Source organism: Xenopus laevis, chromosome 8S (assembly GCF_017654675.1).
Source record: "Xenopus laevis strain J_2021 chromosome 8S, Xenopus_laevis_v10.1, whole genome shotgun sequence".
Lineage (NCBI taxonomy): Eukaryota > Metazoa > Chordata > Amphibia > Anura > Pipidae > Xenopus > Xenopus laevis.
The window spans coordinates 78,464,845-78,490,804 of record NC_054386.1 but is presented as its reverse complement, the minus strand read 5'-3'; the positions used below and the strand labels follow the sequence as shown (position 1 = coordinate 78,490,804).

Sequence of the window (25,960 nt, the reverse complement as noted above, 5' to 3'; positions counted from 1 at the left end):
AAAAAAAATCTAATTTTTTAAACTCGGATTAATGGAATCGACCCGAAAACTCAAATTTTAACAAACTCGATTCGAGTTTTTTTCTCAGAAAAAGGCATAGAGGCGCAGACAATATTTGATTGACAGCTGAGATTTTTAAATGAGTTTACAACAGCTATGAATGCTTTAATGGAAAATAGAAATTGGATTTTGATGTTTCATTTAAAAAGGACTTTTATTATACAGATTTTTGTGTCTGGGTGACAGGTCCACTTTAAATTGATAGTAGGCTTGTTAATTAAGATTATATTACATTATAGACTAGATTCTAATTAGATTCTAATTATAACACATGATCATTCATATATACAAGACTATATATTTACATTATAAGTGGTTCATAAATGTTTTAATGCTGCATACTGGGGAGATTTTAAACAAAAATTTACAATAATTTATACATTTAACCTGTTCTAAGGGTAGGCAGGAATCCACATGTATACAGTATATGGAGAATTCATTTGAAATACATTTGCCAGGGTAGAAAGGGTCATAATGAATACATTTGGTTTTGATTGGAGGCTAAAAGCGATTAGACGGAATGCATTATGTATTGCAGAAACAAGGCCAAATGTAAACACATTTATGGGTATAAGTAACAATTGTGTAATAAGAGTAAATGGATCACTCTGCCAACCAAGGCATGCTATATATTATATTACAGGTTTAGGATCCATTATCCAGAAACCCAGAAAGCCATTTATATACAATAATCCAAATACTCCAAATTTTTAAAAAATGATTTCTTTTTTCTCAGTAGTAATAAAACCGTACCTTGTACTTGAGCCAAACTAAGATTAACATATTGGGGCTAAGAGGCTGAGAATAACATGTTGCATTTTCTATACTGTCCACTAGGTGCCACTGCTCTCACAACTTCACTGAATATTGCAAAAGCTGTGCTTTAGCACAATAACCGGTACTTCTTGCTACACTGTATTTCTTACAAAATATTGGATTTATAGGTATATTGGTCTGTGGCTAATGAGAACAGAACAATCACATTATATCTGCGTGTACAAAATGTTCTACCTTCCCTCAATATAAGGTACCTGTTTCTTATTTGCTTATTTATGGGATGTGGAGGGGCATTAAAGGAGAAGGAAACCCCGTAAAAAAATGAAGTTAGATATCGCCACAAACCTCTAGAGTGAAATTTCGCCACTCTCCATTCATTTCTATGGGATTTTGAAAGGCGCAGTTATCAAAGGATAAACTTTCACTTTCACCCATTGATAAATACACTTTTAAAAATCCCATAGAAATGAATGGAGAGTGGCGGAATTTCACTCTAGAGGACTGTGGCGATCTCTTATTTCACTTTTTGATAAATATACCCCTTGCTTTTAACATATGGAGCTTGTGTTGGACTCCTATAGGGCAGTGCTGTCCAACTTCGGTGTTACTGAAGGCCGGAATTTTTCTGGCCACGTGGTGGCCGATAATGGAAGCCAGTATTGACCACTCCCCCTTTTAAACCACACCCATGTAATCACAAGAATGTTTAAGGCCATGTCCACATTAATGGTGGTAATACACAAAAAACCCAAATGTTTTGAGAACACTGCAGGGATATCACTCATCACTCATACCCTTAAATATACCATAAACATACCCTTAAATCCATGCCGCTTCCTCCCCTCTGGATAACACAGCACCCCCAGCACATGATTAAACACCTTAGGGGCCCCTAACAACAATTTCCAACAAGAACAATGCTAAGAACCCCCATGACAAACCCTACAGGATACAGAGTAGGGCAGGCCCAGGCAGCATAGGTCAGGCAGACTACTTACATTGGAATGGAGCATAACACATGCTTGTGGCTCCAGTATTATTATTATTATTATTATTATTATTATTATTTAGATAATAATGAGAGGGTAGGAAAATACTGTATGCTTTCTACAAAATGTATCAGTTAATAGTGCTGCTCCAGCAGAATTCTGCACTGAAATCCATTTTTCAAAAGAGTAAATATTTTTCAAAAGAGTAATATTTAATTTTGAAATCTTGACATGCTGTTAGTTTCCTATGTGTCCCCAGGCATGTGTCTTGTGCTCTGATAAACTTCAGTTTTTACTCCTGCACTTGGGGATATCACCCCCCTCTCTTCTCCCAGTAGCCTATTAGCAGAACAATGGGAAGATAACTGCTCCCTGACTTCTGCCTTGCTAAAAATGCAATTACTGTGCACTGAATATCTGACTCCTCTGGCTGTTACTGGTGACTTGAATTTATTGGATAGTTACCATTCTAAAACCATTGCACAAAACACAACTGCCCAGGTAAGTTTAGTGCATTAAAAAATTCGGCTAATGCTCCCAGGACCGATGAAATGCAGACTAAAGGAATTCCTAAATTTTCGGCTCTCAGAGGAGCTTTCATGCAAATTTATCTAAAACAAAACAACAGTATTTGGACTTAGCTTGTAAAGGGAAAGTGTTTGAAAGTGCATTATCCATACAGAATGAAATCAGAGGCTACAAATAGTGTTTTTGTAGAAAGCCTTCCGTTATTTTGCTCTTTCAGCTACTTGCATTATTTACTCGTTTATCACACAGAGCTGTGTTTTAGATGAAGGTAAAAATGACAGTTGAAATCTGCATTGAAGAAAATGACTGGCACTGTCTCGCTGACATTCTCACTCTGCTAATGAATAGCACTGTCCGGACTTGACTCGTGAATCCACTCTTCTTTAAACACCTACATACTAACTAAATCCTGCTGCTAGAGCCTTTTGTTCCAGGCCTGTGTTCTTATTCTGTGCACCAGGTACATCATCTCCTCAGAGGAATATATATGGGGTTGCTTTGATGGTTAAAGTAAAACTATACCCCCAAAATGAATACTTGAACAATAGATAGTTTATATCAAATTAAGGGGTCCGTTTACTAAAGTGCGTTAAAAATATTCGCACAATATATAGACAGAATTTTCGCCAAATATGTTATCGCCAGTTTACTAACCTGCGGTAAATATAAATTTGCGAATTTTCTTGCGCAAGAATAATTGTTCGCCAGTTATCGCATTTGCTGAAAATAACGCTACGTACACATTAACGCATGGTTTACTAAACAGCGAAATGTGCTAAAGACAAAATTAACGCCAGAATATTCGCAAACTTTTACCGCCACATATGAAGTGGCGTAAAAGTATTTTTTCTGCCAGAAAATTCTCAAGGGGCAGGAAATATCCCATAATAATGTTTTTTTTTACCCATCATTCTTTGCTGACAGGAGAGAGATCTGTAGCTATTGCTGACAGGATGTTTTGGCTTCTGCTTCTATCTGGTGCAACAGCAGCAGTTTCAGCTCAGAGTCGTATTATTGGCAGTGGCATCACAGTCCAAGGATTCGTCAGCCTCTACACTTTTTGGTTTCATTGGGATTGGCTACATTAAACTGTGCATTTCTATGAAGCAAAGAGATTGACTGGTATCATTTCCTATGATTCTATTGGCAGAAGAGTTTATATGATGCAGACATGTTTGATTGGTATTACTCTGGTGATGTTGTTGTATGGTATAATCATCAGTCAATAAAGTTTATAAGTTTTGAAGATGCATTTCTGGCCATAAATGTCACAGTAAAAATTGCCATAATAACCGCCATAAAACAAGACTATTTTATAGCATAAATATTCGCAAAAACGTAATTTTTCGCCAGAAAATTCGCAACTCGCTAAAATTACCGCTAACGTAAGCTGGTTCCTTAACGTAGTTACCGCAAGTGATCGCAATGACTTCTGAGCGCATCGCTGTTTAGTAAACTTAGTCGCTGCGAATATTCTGGCGTAAAAATATTCTCAGCGATAACATGCGGAAACTTAAAGTCAGATTTACCGCACTTTAGTAAACGGACCCCTATGTGGCATATTAAAGAATCTTACCAAACTGGAATATATGTTCAAGTAAATATTGCCCTTGACATCTCTTGCCTTGAGCCACCATTTTGTGATGGTCTGTGTGCTGCCTCAGAGATCACCTGACCAGAAATATTACAACTCTAACTGTAACAGGAAGAAGTGTGGAAGCAAAAGACACAACTCTGTCTGTTAATTGGCTCATGTGACCTAACATGTATGGTTTGTTTGTGTGCACCGTGAATCCTTGGATCCCAAGGGGTGGTCCTTATTTTTTAAAATGGCAATTTCCTATTTATGATTACCCAATGGCACATACTACTAGAAAATTATATTATTATGATAAAGTTTTATTTACATGAAACAGGGTTTTTCACATGAGCTGTTATATTCACTATATTTTTATAGAGACCTACATTGTTCAGGGGATATCGTTTTCCTTTAAGTTAAATATAAGGGTATATTTATTAAGGATCAGACTGGGAATCTTATGGGCTTCCTGTAGAATTTGAGATTCCACACAGTAAGATATAAGTGACTGTCATTTCCATTTAATCTGATCAGCAATGATATTGATTGATACTCATCTATTTAAAGCATGGATTTGCTTTCCTAGTTGATCATACTGAATCTAATCTAAGCATTATTTGGAGTTTGAAAATACAGTTATGGGATCCGGTATCCAGAAACCTGTTATCCAGAAAGCTCCGAATGGCCATCTCCTATAGACTCCATTATAATCAAATAATTCAAATTTATAAAAATGAATTCCTTTTTCTCTGTAATAATAAAACAATACTTTGTACTTGACCAAAACTAAGATATAATTAATCCTTATTAGAAGCCAGACCAGCTTCTTGGGTTTATTTAATGTTTACAAGATTTTCTTGCAGACTTAAGGTATGTAGATCCACATTACATAAAGATCTGTTATCTGGATAACGGGTCCCATTATACTTCAAATTATACTTCAAATTATCAATGTACATTAAAAGTTACCTATAGGTCATGTTGATCATTTTTCACTGATAGATCTGTTTTTGTAAGTAATTTCTACTTGAAGTTTCTAAACCTGTTTTGCCAACCTGACTGTCCCTTCTCAACATGTCAGAGTTTCTAATGCTATCGGACTACAGCTGCACAAATATGGCAGCCCCTTCATATGGAGGATCAGATGCGCAATGTAAAAGCATCTGCAAATACTTTTATGGCAAAATTATAGAGAGCATGCAAAGACATTGTTATGATAGATGTAAAAAAGGTTTAATTTCTGGTGTCAGTATCTCTTTAATGTTATGGGGATTTAGAGAACTGACATTTGCATGGGTCCCAGTAATAAAGACTAGAGTGCCCACACATGCCACTTCTTTCTTATCTTTGCAAAACGTCAGGCTTCTTCCTCTGCTTTTTTTTTTTCTTACGCCATCCAGTTATTTATCGATAAGACATTGCTGGGACACTGTGTTAAGCAAACTGCGCTCTCCTAGAAAATAATCAATCGTGTCAATACTGTGAGTATGGCAAAGCAGCCATGTCATGAAACGAGGACACCTGCTTGACAAGTGAATAATGTTGGGCAGTTTGTGGTATTAACCAGTTAAAGGGATCCTGTCATTGGAAAACATGTTTTTTTCAAAACGCATAAGTTAATAGTGCTGCTCCAGCAGAATTCGGCACTGAAATCTATTTCTCAAAAGAGCAAACAGATTTTTTTATATTCAATTTTGAAATCTGACATGGGGCTAGACATATTGTCAGTTTCCCAGCTGCCCCTGGTCATGTGACTTGTGCCTGCACTTTAGGAGAGAAATGCTTTCTGGCAGGCTGCTGTTTTTCCTTCTCAATGTAACTGAATGTGTCTCAGTGGGACATGGGTTTTTACTATTGAGTGTTGTTCTTAGATCTACCAGGCAGCTGTTATCTTGTGTTAGGGAGCTGTTATCTGGTTACCTTCCCATTGTTCTTTTGTTTGGCTGCTGGGGGGGAAAAGGGAGGGGGTGATATCACTCCAATTTGCAGTACAGCAGTAAAGAGTGATTGAAGTTTATCAGAGCACAAGTCACATGCCTTGGGGCAGCTGGGAAATTGACAAAATGTCTAGCCCCATGTCAGATTTCAAAATTGAATATAAAAAAATCAGTTTGCTCTTTTGAGAAATGGATTTCAGTGCAGAATTCTGCTGGAGCAGCACTATTAACTGATTCATTTTGAAAAAAAAATGTTTTTCCCATGACAGTATCCCTTTAAGAAATTGCTATATTCTATTCAGAAAAATATGTAAAATTCATTTTAAGAGTATTATTAGCCTCTAGGGCCAAGTGATAAAGCTGAATGGAACAGAATAGTGCTGCTGAATGTTTGTTTCCAAGTAATCCAACATGCCATTTCCAAGAAAGTGTCTTCCATAAATGTAGCTCTGAGCAGGTTTAATGCTACCTGTAAAGTCAGAAACAAACACCGACCATGGAAATGTACAAAGGGCATTCCTATTAAAGTTATATTATTGAAAACAACAGCTACAGTATATTGAAGAGCAATGAAAAAAATTGATTACCCCAATATATCATGCCAAGCTCACTTGCTCATTTGACATATACTGGACAGTGACCACTGTCAACTTTTATTTTTGAGCCCCTCAGAATAGTTATTTTATTATTACCTTTCCCTATGCCTGTGCCTCTTGTCCTGCACTTGCACCATGCCTGATGATTCAGGTTCTTGGAGAGTCAGTTGGAATGCCTAACCAGTGATCAAATTATCTTGAAACCTAGAAGTATGTTTCTTTCTAGTAGGCAATTATGGTTTATTCAGCAATGAAACCCTTACCCTAGCATCAATTGTTTCCATAGTCCATAATTGTTCAGTAATAAAGCCCTTTACATATTTAAGGTGATGCATACTAGCTCCACTCATACATACATTAATAACTTATTGCGTAAAAAGGAACCCCTTATTTTAAAAGATCCTATTAAACTAATCAGGATACCGATCGGTCTGTGCTCCAGCTGCAGAAGAAGGAAATGTGTAGAAAATGAAACTTGTATGTCAGAAAGACAGACATCCCGATTGATTTATTAAGCACAGACAATTACCAAATAAGGAGCAAAGCAAGAGTTTCCAGTATGGATACCAATTACATTCCGCTCATTGAGAACCACTGCATTCTCTCCCAGTGACCTATAAGAAGAGTTTTGTCCTTACTTAATATTTTTCAGTCGATTGTTCAAGCGTTCTTTAAAAGACTAGCCTGTTTTTATTTTTAATTGCTCCAGTCTTGTAGGTCTACCTTTACCCTGGTTGACTGCTTATATTATATACAGTGTATCAAGAAATATATATAGAGGTATGGGACCTATTATCCAGAATGGTCAGGACCTGGGGCTTTCCGGATAACGGGGCTTTTCATAATTTGGATCTTCATACCTTAGGTCTACTAGAAAATCATGTAAACATTAAATAAACCCAATAGGTTGGTTTTGCTTCCAATAAGGATTAACTATATCTTAGTTTGGATGAAGTACAAGTTACTGTTTTATTATTTCAGAGACAAAGTATTATTTGATTATAATGGAGTCTATGGGTAACAGCTTACCATAATTCGGAACTTTCTGGATAACGGTATTCCGCATAACGGATCCCATACCTGTACTATTACATTTAGGAATGCACCGAATTTGGTTCAGGATTTGGCCAGGATTCAGCCTTTTTCAGCAGGATTCGGCCGAATCCTTCTGTCCGGCCGAAATGAATCCGAATCCTAATTCGCATATGCAAATTAGTGGCAGGAAGGGAAACCACGTTACTTTTTGTCTCAAAACAAGGAAGTAAAAAATGTTTTCCCCTTCCCACCCCTAATTTGCATATGTAAATTAGGATTCGGTTCTGTATTCGGCCAAATCTTTCGACAAAGGATTCGGGGGTTCGGCCTAATCCAAAATAGTGGGTTTGGTGCATCCCTAATTACATTACATTATGTTATAATGTTTTCATTAGCTTCTTACACAAATGAGAGTGAGCCAGGCCCCAAGGGGTTTATACACTGAGCTCTCAAAGCTCAAGTACAAGCTACTGTTTTATTATTTCAGAGAAAAAGGAAATCATTTTTAAAAATTTAGATTATTTTATTATAATGGAGTCTATGGGTAACAAGCTTACCATAATTCTGAACTTTCTGGATAACGGTATTCCGGATAACGGATCCCATGCCTGTACTATTATATTACATCATTAAATTATTTCCTATACAGTATAATCCTACATTTTAGATCACAACTCCAAAATGATGTGTGTTGGACATTGTTGTAGTGACGTTTATGTCTTCGTGTGTTGTGGTCTCCAGTGTTGGATCCTCCTGTTCATCATGTCACTGACACATAGCTTGATATACTGTTCCTGCAAATCTTGCAACTTTCTCTTATTTGACAGAGCATGCCAGAACATATATACAATGTAATATTTTCTGACAGGGCTGATAGAATTAAAATGAATATACAGGTAAGAAAAAGACAGTTTGGTGAAACATGTCCCTTTTACTTGATAGAAATCAACGTAGACTATGTCAAACCTGACATCTGTAAAGCCAATGAAATGTTCACATACTTATCTGAGACGGAATCTATGATACATCCCATCATACCCATCTGCATGCAGGTTATTTTCACTGTAATATTTGACTTATGATAGCAGCGTGGCTGCCTCTTCCTTTAGCTCATTTGGTCCAAACAGTGTTGGGAGGTGGTCGCAATTGCTTTGAAACTCCAAATAGCTTTGCCCGTGTTACTGAGCTGCCATAGAAATGGTTGACAAACTCTTAAATGCTCTTTTTGCACTGGCACGTGTTTCTTCCCTGTACAATTAATTCATTTGCAGGGCTCCAGAATTGCTCAGCTTCCTTTCAATGTGTACTCATGTAGCCCAAGCCGCTCATTGGATTCATCATCACCATATACGCTGATTAATAATATGTTCAGTTTCACCCAAAATGATTATATACCCAGTGCTGTGTCCAAACAATGATATAGCTGGAACAATGCCTCAAACTGCTGTGAAGTTGCTTGAAAATATGACTATATAGGTCTATAGAGGCAAACAAATTAACTGGTAACAGATCAGAGGTGTACAAATAGTATAAATTGCCCTGGACCTTGAAATAATAGGGGGCCCACAGTACTGCAGTTGTATGTAGAAGAATGGGGGATATAATGCTTTTAGGGGCATATTTATCAAGAATCAAATTTGTGAGTTGTGTGAGGGTTCTTCCTCGGATAAACTCGAATTTCTAATGTATGCGTGTTTATGGAAAAATACAAACATCAAAAACTTGAATGAAAAATGACAGGGAATAAACTTTAATTATAGAGTTCATGTCCCAAAAAAACTCAAACTGATCAAATTTATGTTTCGAAAACTTAAATTGATCAAGTTTGGGGATAAAACTAATTTTTATTAACTTGCTTATTAACTCAAATGTTTGAGTTTCGAAAAATATAACTCAAATGTGTGAGTTTGGGTGCAAAAAAATTTGAAACATGAAAAAAAAAATCACATTTGATTTTTGATAAATCTACCCCAGTTAGGGATGGAACCATTTAATTTTGCCGAAATGTCGCCGACGCACATTAAAGTCTATGGGCGTCAAAAATGTTCTGATGTGCGGCAAAATATTTTTGACTTAAGACACCATAAAAGTCTATGGGCGTCATTTCCACTGCAAAACAAGGCGAAAAAATTTGCCTATCCCTACTGCCCCTACTGTCTTTTAGTCTTTTTCCCTTTTGCCTTCAAAGATATTTAATTCGGGAATAGTTTGGACTTTTGAGTTTTTTAAAGAGTGAACATCGAATGCAAATGACATATAATAAAATGCAGATGTCCATTTAGAAAACTGGGTATAGTGGAGGAATGGAAAATATTTTTACTGTGTATTATTAAGGCATGAAATATTTTTGACAAACAGTTTAATCACCTATTTCCTAAGTGATTGCTCTTTACAGAATACAGAAGTTTCAGGAGGTTAAACATATGCAGGAATGGAAAATGGAATCCAGAATGCTTGGGACCTGGGGTTCTCTCTTTTTTGGTCTTTCTATAATTTGGATCTCCATAATGGTCAACTAAGAAAATCATTTTAGCATTAAAGAAACTCAATAGGATTTTTTTTTTTACCTCCAATAAGGATTCATTATATCTTAGTTAGGTTCAAGTACAAAGTACTGATATATATATATATATATATATATATATATATATATATATATATATATATATATATATATATATATATATATATATATATAAGAAAGTATAGAGGGACGTGCAAGTGACTTCAATGCATTTTGGCAAACTTTCACAGTTTCACAAATTTTTGGCGAAGCAAAATGGGTCAGATTCGCCCATCACTAACCTGTGCCAACTCTGCCTCTAAATGATTGGTTATAGAAAAGGCAAAGGCCAACTGAGATTAAATTTCTAGAATGTGAAAATGTATCCAAATTGGCAGTTATGGATCAGATCACATGCCAAAGTTATCTGCCTCTCTTTATGTTGTCCTGGCAAGGAAAGAGTGATTGAGTAATTAATTCAAACTACCTTTCTCTCTCCGGGAGATGGCTCTTCAGAGCAAGTTCCCTTTATCAACACGCAGCTCATCCGGACCTGCTATGCCAAACCTCTGCATAGATAAGAATGGCTGCAATATAAATCCATAGAAGGCTCCAATCAACAATTGAAAGGACTGATCTGCAAACGCTTTTGTTGCTCTCTCTCTAAAAGTAACCAGATGTTTTCAGATGACACACAATAGCAGACTGGTCAGAGCTTTTTCTGTTTCTCATTGGAAAAGGAGGGGATCAAGCCATCTGCATTTCTCTCTCACACACACACAGTTACAAGTGTCTGGGAAGACTGCCTCGCTTACTGCATTGCACACTATTTTCTTGGAATCCTGAAAGGGGGAATTTTCTATCAAATGCAAGCAGCGTGGCTAAGAAAACTAAGATGCATCACTTGAGAAAGCCAGACGTGAGCTGTATCAGTGATGAGGGCTTACAAGAGGAAAAAAACACTGCATTATTTTACTGAGGTTAAATCCATACTGCAAAGGTGTTCTGTGTTTTTCCTTTAAGACTTGGAGCAGCTATTAATTGGAAGAAGAAAGGACCAGTGTATTAGTCAATATAAAGGCATCTTGACGGGTAAGCACGAAGGCAGGAATGGGAAAAGTTTTAAATATTTATGAAGACAAGAAGTGACTTGGATGTGACTGTAGCAATCCACCTTACTATAAGGCAATTGGGATTACTCAAGAGGGATTCATGATTTACTTCTACTGACAACAGAACAATACTGGTTGCCTGCATGTCCGCTTCTTTCCAACCAGAAGGGAAAGTTGTGATTAAATCTAAATACCTGAACCTACAGAATATTAACTGACAAGCTCACTTGGATTTTTTTTTTGGAAAATAAAACAGTAGCCATGGCTGCGGCCATTGCCAGCTCTCTGATTAGGCAGAAGAGACAAGCCCGGGAAAGGGAAAAATCCAATGCATGCAAATGCGTAAGCAGCCCCAGCAAGAGCAAAGGAAACTGCGAGAAAAACAAACTCAACCTCTTTTCTCGGGTCAAACTATTTGGCTCAAAGAAGAGAAGGCGAAGACGACCAGGTTCGATGGTGTATTTATAGTCATTTGTTGTCTGTGCGATTCATTGATCATGTCATATTTTATCATGTCTCTTGTCCAAGAATAGTGTTATACCAATAGCTGATTAATAATTCCCAGCATGCTTACCTTAATACCTGAGAGAATGTTACTGAGAAATGTGTGGAGACTTGTCTGAAACTGTGCATCAATAAATTATCTGCTGGCTCATATGGACGGGGATGTTAAGAAATTGAGAAACAGAAATGGAGAAATATAATCATGACATAACTTAGAACATTTTACTGCATATACATGAAAAAAAGACATGTTTTATAGCAGATGCCCTGCAATTTGTGTCGGTCAATAATACATATACTGTATGCAGTGACTGCCTTGATGCATGTTGCAGAAAGAAAATACATTTTTATATGGGAATAAAAAGTCTCATTCATATAGTCTATATACAGTACATGCATACAGACCTTTTTCATGTACAGTAAAGTCCCTTGTGTCCGTCTTCCATATCTCTTCCATAAAGACCCATATTTATCTTGATATATATAAAATATATATAAAATTTAATTAATTTATTTTATTTGATAATGCCATGTATGAAAACTTCTTTTTCTTAGGGACTTGACTAAACAGCATAGGGGTTAATAATTAACATATTGAATTATTGGGATATCTAAGTGAAAGTAACAATTTTGGTTTAATGATTTTTACACACACACATATAGTACTGTAGTGTACTGTAGTAAACTCTGGACGTGTGCCATGGCCAGGTTACATATTGAAGGGTTTGTAAAGCAGAGATATTCTGTGTATGTTACACGGAGAGCTTTTATCTCAGTAGCTTTCAGTTTCACAACCATGAGGTTCTCTAAATGTTTAAATAAGCCAGCAGTTTGGCATCCCCAAAAGAAAAGTCCCTTGAATTTCAGTGCAAAAATATTTTTTCAAATTGGTATATTACCTTTTTGATTTTTTTTTAAGTTGCATTTAGTGGTGGCCACCACAAATTCAGTTGTAATGGGGAACTAACCCCTGATCATAAATGATTATTGGTTTTGGTAGGTATGTTGTACTGTTTGACATAAAGAACACATAAATAATTCAATTTGCACCTTCAAATTACTTCAACCCTCTACCTCCCCCCTTCCCTTTGATCACGGCAAAGTAACAGTGTAATGCCATATAGTGTACTGAATTTCCAGTTGCTCTATATGTATGTGTTGCTTTGGGTAACCACCTGCTATATCAGGGAGGACTTGGAGAAGGCATAGCTCCTTAAAAAGTTAGCGGCTTGAGCGTTAAGATCTGTGTAACTTAAACTGCACTGGCCAACTGAATGTGACCAATGATAAACCAGCCATGTGCTTTAACCAATGTTCATTTGGCTTTCATTTCCCTATTAATATGACATGCATGTATATGATTTTTGTGTTGACACAAATATGAAGATAAGTCATAATTAATGAAAAAAAATCTTACTTTCCATGTTTTGGAATGCATTTGAATCACAAAAGGACAAGAAATAAGAAAGGTCTCATGTATGTATCTGTTATCTGTTTCCTTGCAGAACCTCAACTCAAAGGAATAGTAACTAAACTCTACAGCAGGCAAGGGTACCACTTGCAGTTGCAACCAGATGGCACAATCGATGGAGCAAAGGAGGAGGAAAGCAGTGCCAGTAAGTAGTGCTCAAGCTTCTCAATTATGGGAGATCAGTGTATTTGTTGGTCTTGGTGTCTGTTTTCTTGACCACCTCTGCAGATATCTGTACCAGCTTCAGGGGTATGAAATCAGAACAAATTATCAATATTTAAGCCATAAATTCATAACAAACAGTCTGTGTTGTGGGCTAAATGGTAGAGATCATGAAGGCAAGCGGAGGACATTGTTAGCTAACAAATCAAAAGTTATTTCCATGGAGATCCACAGATGTACACTTGATTATATTGCAATATATCAAAGAGCATGTCTTCACCCACACATAGGGGGTTATTTACTAAACTACGAATGCAAAAATCACGAAAAGTTAGTGATTTTTATATATATATATATATATATATATATATATATATATATATATATATATATATATATATATATATAATCGGACTTTTAAAATAATCACAAATTGTTAGCAATTTATTAAACCCAAAGGATGAAAAAGTCAGAATCAGAAAATTCCACATCTCAGACCTGTCGAGGTTGCATGTAAGTCAATGGGAGAAGTCCCAATGATTTTTTAATGTGCGCTGGGTTTCGTGCAATACCCCAAAGTTTTTGGGGTTTTTGGGTGAAAAACCTGAAAAAAATTGTGAAAATTGGATGAAAAAAAAAAACGTGAAAATTGGATTTTTCATGATTTTTTCCCACAAACATTTTTTCAGGAAAGTGTATTAATAAAAAAGCTCAAAAACCCTGTGCAGATTTGGTCGGAGCTTTTTTCAGAAAATACTGGGATAAATTTGGACTTTGATAAAAAAAAAACCCCATAGTGTCCACTGTTTACATGTCTTTTTGGAAGTGAAGATGTTTCTAATGAAATTGCAACTCCATAGACTTTTTTTCTCTGTAATACCACTCTCAGCAAAAGTACTATGTTCTCGTTTTAGAGATAATTGCCTATTAGTCTCTCATGGAGTAGCAAAGGAGATAATCCATCAATGTGGGACGGGGTTTTATTAAAGTAATTGTGGTCAAAACGTGTTACAAAGCTCTGAAGTGGCTGCATCCATCAAGGTGCTATCTCCAACTCCAAGCAATAGTCTCTTTTGAGTAGTCACTGGGGAAGCCATTCCCTGCTGTACTAAGCATAGCACTTCATATGTGTGTAAGCAAATGTGTGTTTGCACTGCAGTATCAGAGCAGGGAACACACAAAGGAGCGACACAAACACACACTGATTTAGCCCGAGCTACCTGTACATTTAGCTTAACAAGTAGCACTTTTCCTCTGTAGGAATAATATAAATAAATCACCATTTATACAAAATGAACAGTTTCCCTTCACTCTTTGTAGAACAGTTTGTGGTATGCAACAAAAGTATATACATCCTTTTAGCAATGCAAACAAATTCCTTTCTAATTGTTAGCACAGTAACCACTTTCAACAACCAGAGACCAGAAAGCATGTGCTCAGTAGTTACAACAACAATTCTAGAAACATTCATCAAGAGTCATGAATAATTACACTTTTTAACCCATAGGAGCTTCTCTCCATTTGAAATGCATTTCAGTTTCTTACTTGCAAGCATATTTCATTGATTAGACCCCTAGCATATAGGTTTTAGGCTTCCACTCCCCCCTTAATGGTGCAAAATTCATAATCAGTGTTACAGATACAACTTTGCTGTAGCAAAGTGAAATACAGTCAAACTGTGCTAAACAACTTCTAACACTTTCTACAGCCCCAATGGGAGGGCCTCCACTCTACCCTACTAGCGATATTAGAATTTGTTATGTCATTGCTACTGGTTTCAGTTCAGTCAGCCGCAGTCTCTATTTTCTAACTTAGGTCATGAGGATCCACTGTGCATCTAAAATTATATTACTAGCAATACTATATAATCCTGCAGTACATTTAAATGTATGGAAGAGCACTAGTTTGGAAGAGCACTAGTTTGGAAGAGTACTAGTTTGGAAGAGCACTAGTTTGGAAGAGTACTAGTTTGGATGCAAAACTGAGCCTGCACTGATGCTCTTCACAAAACCCATTTGTGCCCCTACATTATCCTTCCAACTTGCTGCTACTTGCAGGGAACATCAAGGCACCTTTACTAGAGAATGTGGTGAAGTAAGCAGAGGTTAAGTAAACGGACCCCTGGAGTAAATAGACCATTGGGGGCCAAAAGGCGTATGTAGAAAAGAAAAGCATCATTGAGCTTTCATAATATAACCCTCCAGCATCTTGTAAGCAATAGCTGGCAGACCATAAACATTTGAAAATAACAGCATAATGCTGTACAAATGCTTGTCTGGATTTAAGAATATCTTTAGTTTTTACAAAATGTACATTATCTAGTGAGTTTAATGTATGGTTGGAGAGTGTTAAATTAATTAATTAAATAATTCATTATTGTAGATGCACCAGTACTGTATATTTCTATGCCATCTATAATCCTTGTAAATAATTTGCCGATAGAAGGAGGATTTGTGGGATTGTTGCAATGTTCTTACTGTAACTAGTTTTTTTCCTTTTCTTTAGCTATGTTCAACCTTATACCAGTTGGTTTACGAGTGGTGGCTATTCAAGGTGTTCAAACGAAACTATACTTGGCCATGAACAGTGAAGGATATTTGTACACATCAGTAAGTACTTGTTTTTTCTTGTAACTACATTAGGGCTTATTGAGGATCCAAAGGTGAAGTTCAAAGTACAGACTTAGGGGCATCCATTAAAACTCTATTCACAGAATTACTTGTGTATACCGTCTTCTAACCCTGTGCCTTGCACTACACTGTTGGTTGAGCTTGCTTTGCTGTATTAGGTGCAAGGTGCAAAGTACTATGGCATTAAAAACTGCCTTCTGTGATATTTTCAGACTCCATTGGGGAAACTAACTAACCTTGCGAAAATTTGCTCAGACAATGCTATTTTACTAAAATGCAAACTTGCGTCCAGGGCCCCGAACGCTGGCGAATTTTTGCTAGTGTTACATTGGCAATCAATTCGAAGATGTGCTAGCGTTCAATTATGCCTAGCACAACTTCGTTAGAGGTCTTCGCTCAGGCTAATTTGCATACGGCAGGAAATTATAACGTTTAATGGACATATATGTTGCAGCAAATACATTACATTACACAAGTCCAGGGAAAATAAAGAAAATAGAGTTGTTATAATGCCCTACACATGAGCCCACTGCATAGTTTGTGTTCCATATGTTAGAAAATGTATGGGGGAACCCAGTTACCCCAAAAAAATTTTAAGCACTTTTGCAGGCTATCACTCTGAAAAAAGGAAAAGACGCCAGTGGTTTTTTGGAAAATGATTCCACTAAAAATTGAGGAAGTCCTATGCACTCCATTGCACTTCACCTGGTCTGAGCTGGCGAAGGCAAGTCTGGCGAAAGAGGTAACATTCAGTAAAATCCGCATCTTAGTTACATCCATTCGCCACAGCGAAAATTCATCTGGCGTTCGAGTGCGAAGCAGCGCTAGCGCCTATCTCCTTCGCTAGCCAAGTGACGCCTGCACCCATTAGTAAATCGCCGAAATGACGTCACGCTGGCGAATCATCATCAGCATTAGTCACTTTGCCCTTTAGTAAATGTGCCCCCATGTGTGTGTTGCACCTATGTTACTTGCACGTCATGAATCACTTGCTTGCACAGCTATGGCCAAACCATTGCAACACACAGAAGGGAAACACCCACCACACGTTACTAAAACAAATCTAGCTTATGAGAGTGTGTATTAAAAGCATTATTAGAATTAGCATATTAGAATTATGTTTATTAAATACACACAATAGCACTATTGGAAAGAATATAATCAGGCGAAGTGACCTCTATGATGAAAGATCATTTTTAGAAACATAAACTGAATTAAAAATAGAACCACAAATTGGATATAAATGGATAATGGTGTAACTGAAAAGGATGCATTCAATTAAAGAAATAAAAGTATGTAAACAGGTATGGGATCCATTATCCGGAAGCCTGTTATCCAGAAAGTTCTGAATTATGGGTAGCCCATCTCCCATACTCTAACTTTTAATCAAACATTTCACATTTTAAAAAATGCCTTATTTTTTCTCTAATAATTAAACAGTACATTTTACTAGAGCCCAACTAAGAAATAACAAATCCTTATTGGAGGCAAAACAATCCTACTGGGCTTAAATAAATAATTGAATAATTTAATTAACTTAAGCCATGGAGATCTAAAATACTGAAAGTACCCTTATCTGGAAAACCTCAGGTCCCAAGCGTTCTGCAAAGTTGGTCCTACACCTGCATATACAAAGGAAAATAAAACAAATGAAAAATAAAACCCCAAAACAGAAGAATATCTGCCATGTTATTAATTTATAGATTCAATAATTTTCCTCCCTCTTTTACCAGATTTGTCTCTGTTGAAAAACACGATAGACATATTAAAATTCTTATTCTAATTTTTTGAGTGAATTGCTTGTATCCTGAGAAGCCACATTTTTGCAGTAGTTTTACTCTGTGTTCTCTAACCACATCCTCTTTATTTGGCAATTGAATTGTTATCCACAACTACTTTCTAAAATGTATTGTAGAGGACTCCCAGGGAAGAGCATCTGATATATTGTTGCACCTCCTTTATCTTAAAAGGTGTGGTTTAACCAGAGAAAAATTTTAGTATCTAATATATCCTAGATTAAATGGAAAATCTTACAGGGTTCCTAGCCAATCAAAACCATTACTTGTCATTGTCTGTAGCTTTTAGGGATTTAGTATCTCAGACCCCCAAAAGAACAACTGATCTGCTCTAATGCATCCGTAGTAGGTTATGGGCAACGTTTCTAGATTTTTTTGTCGCTGTTCGTTTGATTACCATTAACATTGATTGATATCAGCTGCATATGAATTGTAGACATGTTTCAATAGGGACTAGACCTAAATTAGATTAATTGAGAATTGTTCTGGTTCAACTGTTAAATTGTTATTGTCATTAATGAAGCCTCAAATAATTATGGATCAATTGGAAATGATCTATCCATAAGGATTTTTAATAAATTTACTCCTTATACTTCTTACTCCAAATCTGTCGTTGTGAATATGTTTTCTCTTAACTGCATGTTTGCCTTCGAAAAATATCTTGACTAAACAGACTGCCAAAGTTTACCAATATTATCTCACTGCGTATCTTTAGGAAATAATGCCAATTTTGTTCTCTTGGATAACGGTTTTAGTTAGACCTATTGTAACATGATCTTTTGATCAGTTTAAAACTGCATTATAAAACAAGATGGTGGTTGGTAAGTCATAGCTACCCAATCAGATATTTGCCTTCATTATTCATTCTGCACAATAGGAAAGGTTAACACTAGGCTACTTACTAGGCTGAAGTTAACATTACACATATTTATGTACAACTCTATTTTTTTTAAACATGACCTATGATTTTAAGAATTTTAGTTGAGTCTTGAGTGCAGGACCTATAGTTGTAGGGGTAAGGGTATGACAACTAGCATATAGATATAAGGTAGTAGTATGGCATGTATAACCAGTTTATAAAGGCTGATCCTAAAACACTGACATTATGCTGGCAGCTTACTCAAGCAGAATTGCATTAAATAGCCTTGCCTTATTCTGCCCTGATGGAAACTAATATTATTGTAAATTAGAGGCTAAGAGTGCTTGAATATGATTTGATTTCAGCTCAGACGAATCCAAGAAAGCAATCAGTGACATATCCAGGCATAAAGAATGGAAGAGAGAGGTAGCCTGACCATTCTAGCAGAGATACATATCTGCACTATTTGTGCATGCTATAATCATTATAGTTAGAATATAAATTGGGTAATTAGGAATCTGATTTATTGGCTACTTTTTCCTTAGGGGTTTCATTTTCTGTCCAGGTTTGCTGTGCTGATTATATTCTGCTAATCTTTTGTTGCCACTCATCAGAAATAGCAGCACACCCATTCCCAGTAATCTTGGAGCAATACCTGCCCAGCGTTTTGAAGGATGCTGGCTAAATCGATAGCTGTGCTGTGAGTGTTCCACAGCATATGACAGTTTATTACAAGGTCCTCCGTCCTGATTTAGCTATAGCAATGTGATTTATGTCGGCTGTTCTAAAGAGCAATTCTATTATTTTGATTCAGAGAAAACGACAGACATAAAGAATAGAACATTAATAATGAATTGCTTCTTCACGATTTTGTGGCAACTGTTACTTCCCAAATGGTAATGGATTAGTATCTCTGAACTGGAAATATATTGTATTTCAATCCCTTTCTACATACACCTACCGTATATACTCGAGTATAAGCCGAGTTTTTCAGCCCCCAAAATATGCTGAAAAACTCTACCTCGGCTTATACTCGGGTCAAGCGCAAAAACGGTCGCCGGCGCCTAAGAATAGTCGCCAACAATATTCGCTGGCGTCCAAGAGTGGTCGCCGGCATCCATAAACGAGACGCCGGCACCTCCAGTGGGAGCAGAAACCCTCAATTTTTTGATTGAAACTTACCAGAAGCTGCTGCATTTCTCACCCTAGGCTTATACTCGAGTCAATAAGCTTTCCCAGTTTTTGGAGGTAAAATTAGGTACCTCGGCTTATACTCGGGACGGCTTATACTCGCATATATACGGTATATATAAGATTATAGCAATCCATTAATAGTTTTTTAGAAGATATTTAGATGTATGAAATTGCCTCAAAGTGTATTCTATCCCTCCAACAAAATTCTATTTTTTGTACAGGTATGGGACCTGATATCCAGAATGCTTGGGACCTGGGGTCACCATCCTTTAAGCCTACTAAAAAATAATTTAAACATTAAATATAACCAATTTGCTTGTTTTGCCTCCAGTAAGGATTACTTATATATATAAGTTAGGGTTACATTTGTACAAACTGATATTTTCACAAAAAGGTTCAATTCACTACAGGATGAAACCAGGAGTGGCAATAATTTGCCTTAAGTAGGCATTTATCAAAGGAAAACTTTTTTTATAGGTTAAAATTTGATTAAACACAGTAGTTGTATTTTTATTAATAATATTTTCACTAGTGATGTGTGCAACTGGCCCATTTTGCTTCACTGAAAATTTGTGGAACCATGGAAACTGCAAAACGGTACATTTTGCAGTAATGCAAGTAAATGGCGAAATTAGATTGCGGTTGAGGCAATAGCATATGCATATATTTATATCTTGTTATTGATCTTGTATACCTTGTTAGAGAAGCTTACTATGCAAGCTTTCTATGTTTTTCATACAACATAAAAAAGTCTGCCATGTTTCTTCCAAACATGGTGCCTGGAGAGATCCTTCGATAGATGAGGGAGAGCTGAATTTTTTCAGTGCGCCATTGTAATCCAAAACACATGCTGAAAAATGCTTATCTCTAATTTCTACAAGTTACAGTGCACAACAAACCCCGATATGTAATAAAATGCACTACGTTTGCCCAGGAGCAGTAACATATAGCAACCAATAATTCTTAACAGGTGATTGGACCCAAGATTTCCCTTCCTACTGCAGCCAAACCAACAATTACCTAATAAATTGTTTTCAGGATGGGTCAGGTGCGTCATTTATTATCACTGAGTGAATTTAAACTTGGGCAATAGATCATAACATCCGTTCAGTGATAAACTTGTTCAGACAGCTGCAGGTAGAAGAATTGCGTTGTTTTTTTTTGCAAAAATGTTGGGTTGATGGAGCTACCTAATAAACGATTTACCTAACAAGCACATCAAAAACTTAGAAAAATGTGGAAAATGTTTTAAGTAGTCAATATAGCTTGGAATTATACTGTAGCTATGACATTTCTATTTTAAAATATGCAGGTTGCATAGGGTAGCACTAAATACTGTATGTTTCAGACAACAGCCAAGTGCAAATATGCTACAGCGAAAGTATCAATTTCTCTGTGACCTTCGATTTGTCGTCTTCACATTAAGGGGGTTATTTATCTCAATATTTTCTGCTACAAACTCTGTAGAATAAAAAGTTGTAAAGCTGTAGTATAGACTTATAAGGCTGTACAATAACTAGGTGCAGATGCTAAATGCAAAGAGATATAATAGCATGAGACAGCAGGTGCAGTCCTTATACTCAACTACTGGGTGGTAAGTATAGGGATCCTTAAGTATTTTGTGCCTTTAGGGCCTTGATGATGCATTCGTTTTAGGGGCAGATTTATCAAGGGTCGAAGTGAAAATTAGAATTTTTGAGTTTTTTTTAGAATTTTTGAGATTTATCCTACACTGGCCCTTTAAGAACTCAAATTCGACTATTCGCCAATTAAAACCTGCCGAATTGCTGTTTTAGCCTATGGAAGATGTCCTGGGATCAATTTGGAGTTGTTTGCAGCCTTTCGGAGAAAAACTTGAATCGAATTTGATTTGAATTCAATTTGAATTCAATTAAAATTTTGGGTCGATTCTATTCACCCGAGTTTGAAAAATTCAAATTTTATAATAAATTCTGATTGGTTGAATTTCAAGTTCATGGGAGTTTATGGGAGTTTTAAATAACTCCCATGAACTCGAAATTCGCCCCTTAGTTTGTGTAGGTTCAGCATTGAACTGGGCCCCCCCTGCAAAGCCCCCTCCAGCTTCCAGTTTTTCATTTATTTCTTGTTTTGAAGATGGTGGAGGGAAGACACTTTTCTTTTCAGAAGGATGGCCTGTGGGACAGCAACTCCTGTTTAGCAGGCCTCAGCTTCCAACCCTTTCCAGACCCTTAAGGAATAAAATGTTTTGCAAGACTTCTATCTAAAAATGTTATGTACTGATTTTGGTAACCAACATACTGTTTATGGGTATTCCAGAGTACCAATTTACTCTGCACCAGGGATGGGCGAATTTGACCCGTCAAAAAAAAAATTTGTCGCGCGGCGAAACTGTTTTGACGCGCGACTTTTTTTTTTGACGCACGCTGCCATACGAGTCTATGGGCGTCATTTTTTCGGCGAAACGAGGCGAAAAAATTCGCCCATCCCTACTCTGCACCATTTTTAGAGCATTTAAAGTGGGTGTTCATCTTTGAATTACATTTTAGTATGATGTATAGAATGATATTCTGAGATAATTTTTTTTATTATTTGTGTTTTTTGCATTATTTAGCTTTATGTTCAGCAGATCTCTAGTTTACAATTTCAGCAATCTGGCTGCTAGGCAACATGCAGCGATTTGAATAAGAGACTGGAATATGAATAGGATGGGGCCAAAATAGATAGATGAGTAATAAAATGTAGCAATAACAATACACTTGTAGGTTTACAGATCATTTGTTTTTAGATGGGGTCAGTAACCTCATTTGAAAACTGGAAAGAGTCAGAAGAAGAAGAATGCAAATAATTAAATGCTAAATAATAAATAATGAAGGCCAATTGAAGAGTTGAATCAAATTGGTCATTCCATAACATACTAAAAGTATTCTCATGAATTTGAAATTCGACCTATGATAAATGGGCCTCCCCATGTTGAAGTCTTCTTACCTTATTTGTGCATCTCTATTTCTAAGAATTTGGGATACATGATTTCAGCAATGGTTCTATATAGAATAGGGGTTTATTTATGGAAATATTTTCCAATGAAACATTTTAAAGGAGAAGTAAAGTCTAAATCACTGGGAGAGGAGGGATAAATAAGCTATTTAAAATGAATAAGTACGTTATTTATTTTAAAATTCCCTACATTTACTCTAAACAGCCCATAGAATAACATACTTTTCTCCTTGCATTTAGTTTTATTTATTTTCTCTATTACAAGCACCTCAACTGCAGGTCATTTTTTAATCTCTGAAATCAGAAAGCAAAAGGGGTTGGGACTTCACAATAGACAAGTATTTAAAAAATGCTGTGGTTGAGGTGCTTGTAAGAAAATAAAACTGAAATAAAACTGAATATAGGGAGGAAGGTATGTTTTTTGGGGGCTGTAAAGAGTGATTTCAGAGATTAAAAAAGGGTTTATTTATCCTTTAAACATTTACTTCTCGCATAATAAGCTTTAGTATTTAAGGGTTATAAATAATGATGGGCGAATAAATTCGGCAGGTGTAAATTCGCGCTAGATTTCAATGTTTCGGTGCTGGCGAATAAATTTGAAAACCTGTGGCGAAAATTCCCCGGTGAAAAACCCGCCATGTCAAAAAAATTTGTGCATAAAATTGTGCATCAAAATTATTCGGACGCCCATTGACTTTAATGCATTGGGACAAAATAGGCGGGCGTATAAAATTTGTCGCGGGCGTCAAAATTGACGCTTGTCAAAATAATTTTGACATTTTTTTATTTTGCACATCCTGTCTATTTATCCAGTTTTTATTTTTACACTGAACTATTCCTTTAAGCAGAGCAGCATTTAACAAATTCAATATATGCCAAATATATTACATATTGAAATGTACTGTATATACAGTAGTACTTTACTTGTTAGAAGATTAAACAGATTTTAAATTCCACTAGGCTAAACATTCACATTTCCCCAGTGCCTTCAAAATTTGCTGACTGATATAGCTATAGCTCAAACTCTCAAAGATAAAGCTTTTTAATAGCTCCATAGTTTTTAGGTTTCTTTGATGCCGAGAGCCAGCCCGGTGTAGCCATCTCCTTTCCTCCAAAAGCATTAATTATAGATGATGGCCTCTCTCACTCTCTGCACATTACCCATTTATAGCATACAGTATCTGACATACAGTCACTCAGCGCTGGCATACTTGTTTGGAATACTGCTTACACAATGAATCATTGCCAAAGTCAAAAATGCAATTTGTTTACCAAGGCGAATTTGGATGTAGTACAGGTATGGGACCCATTATCCGGAAACCCATTATCCAGAAAGCTCAGAATTATGGAAAAACAGTCTCCAATAGACTCCATTATAATCAAATAACCCAACATTTAGGGGCATATTTACAGTACTAAGCTCAAGTGAAGGATTCGAATGAAAAAAACTTTTTTTTTCTTTTGGGTACTTCGACCATCGAATAGGCTACTACGACCTTCGACTTCGACTCAAGCGATTCGAAATAAAAATTGTTCGACTATTCGACCATTCGATAGTCGAAGTACTGTCTCTTTAAAAAAACGACATACTTCGGCAGTTTAAACCTACCGGGGTACAATGTTAGCCTATGGGGACCTTCCCCATCACTTTTCTAAGCTTTTTTTGATCAAAGTAAAATCCTTTGAATCGTGAAATAAATTCGAATTTTGATAAATAATCCCCTTAATGTGCATCTTCTTAAACCAGAATTGTGCATTTGTTCAAGTCAGGACTGAGACTGTAGATAATTACACAAGTACACATTTTGTACATCCAAAACTACAATTTTGCCTAAGAAAATTAAACAAACCGATACACATTAATTTCAAATGTCCATTCATTTTTTACGTTATTCTTAAATTAATGCTACTTTTTGCACTGCTGCTTCTGACTGTAGGGTTCATTGAAGCAAGGTTATAGTGGGCAGATCTCTTTCAACCAAGATTGTGAGAACTAGAAGAAATGAAAATAGTACAATATTAAAAGATTTATTTTGCATATCACATATACTTTGCCATCTGGTTATAGGAAACATTAACTAAGACAGCCAGATACTCATAAAAGAGATTTAAGTCCCAGAGGTATTTTGTGCTCCAGCAGTTCAACAGATTTTAGACTGGTGATTTGGGAATACTCATGAAACAGCTTCCACCCACTCAGCTTTCCCTGAGCACCCAGACCATCAAGTCATCAATGTTTTCCAAATACAGAATTCAGCATAATGTTGGCTCTTATAATACTTGTTTAGAAAAGTGCCGTCACTATTAAACATTCTACTTTTGATCAGTAATGTATTTTACTTTTTCTAGAAATGAAGTACAATAGCTGACAACACCAAAGGGATTTAAATAAGTTCTATTCTCAAGCAGCTGATAGCGGAATCCTTATATCTCAAAAGCCCATGGTGCAAAATGCCTCACATAGTTATCTCATTACCTTTATTAAAAAACAGTAATATACATTTATTGAACACATGGGATTTATGGGTAAAGCATGCAAATGCATCAATCTATCTGTATATGTGTGCAAAGTGTGTGTATGAATACATCAGTACATCACATTTAGGGGCTGATTCACTAAATTCGAGTGAAGGATTCGAAGTAAAAAAACTTTGAATTTCGAAGATTTTTTGGGCTACTTCGAATGGGCTACTTCGACCTTCGACTACGACTACGATTCAACCTAAAAATCGTTCGACTATTCGACCATTCGATAGTCGAAGTACTGTCTCTTTAAAAAAAACTTCGACCCCCTAGTTCGGCAGATAAATGCTACCGAAGTCAATGTTAGCCTATGGGGAAGGTCCCCATAGGCTTGCCTAACTTTTTTTGATCGAAGGATATTCCTTCGATCGTTGGATTAAAATCCTTCGAATCGTTCGATTCAAAGGATTTTATTGTTCGATCAAAGGAATTATCCTTCCATCGTTCGATCTAACTATCTGCGCTAAATCCTTCGACTTCGATATTCGAAGTCGAAGGATTGCAATTCCTAGTCGAATATCGAGGGTTAATTAACCTTCGATATTCGACCCATAGTCAATCAGCCCCTTAATGTTTAGTAGGTTTGACACTTATGGAAACTATTGATGTCAGCATAAAATGATCAAAAACACATAACTGCAGATAAATGCAGGGATCTCTTTACATCTCCAGTCCATAAGCCAATTTATGAAGCTCCTCCTGGGTGGGGATGTGCTCAGCAAGCCACTA

At 36.4% G+C, this 25,960-nt stretch overlaps 1 protein-coding gene across 3 annotated transcripts in view; it reads left to right on the top strand.

The window, feature by feature from the left end:
• fgf13.S (fibroblast growth factor 13 S homeolog) overlaps positions 1-25,960 on the top strand; it is a 186,568-nt gene that overhangs the window by 138,803 nt on the left and 21,805 nt on the right. For 2 of the 3 annotated variants that reach the window (XM_018233136.2, XM_018233138.2), the window contains 2 exons: positions 13,126-13,236; positions 15,759-15,862. In XM_018233136.2, the coding sequence (XP_018088625.1) occupies positions 13,126-13,236; positions 15,759-15,862 (215 nt within the window). Of the gene's footprint in view, positions 1-10,567; positions 11,565-13,125; positions 13,237-15,758; positions 15,863-25,960 lie in introns of those variants that run through there. The other variant, XM_041575150.1, reaches the window with a different exon arrangement.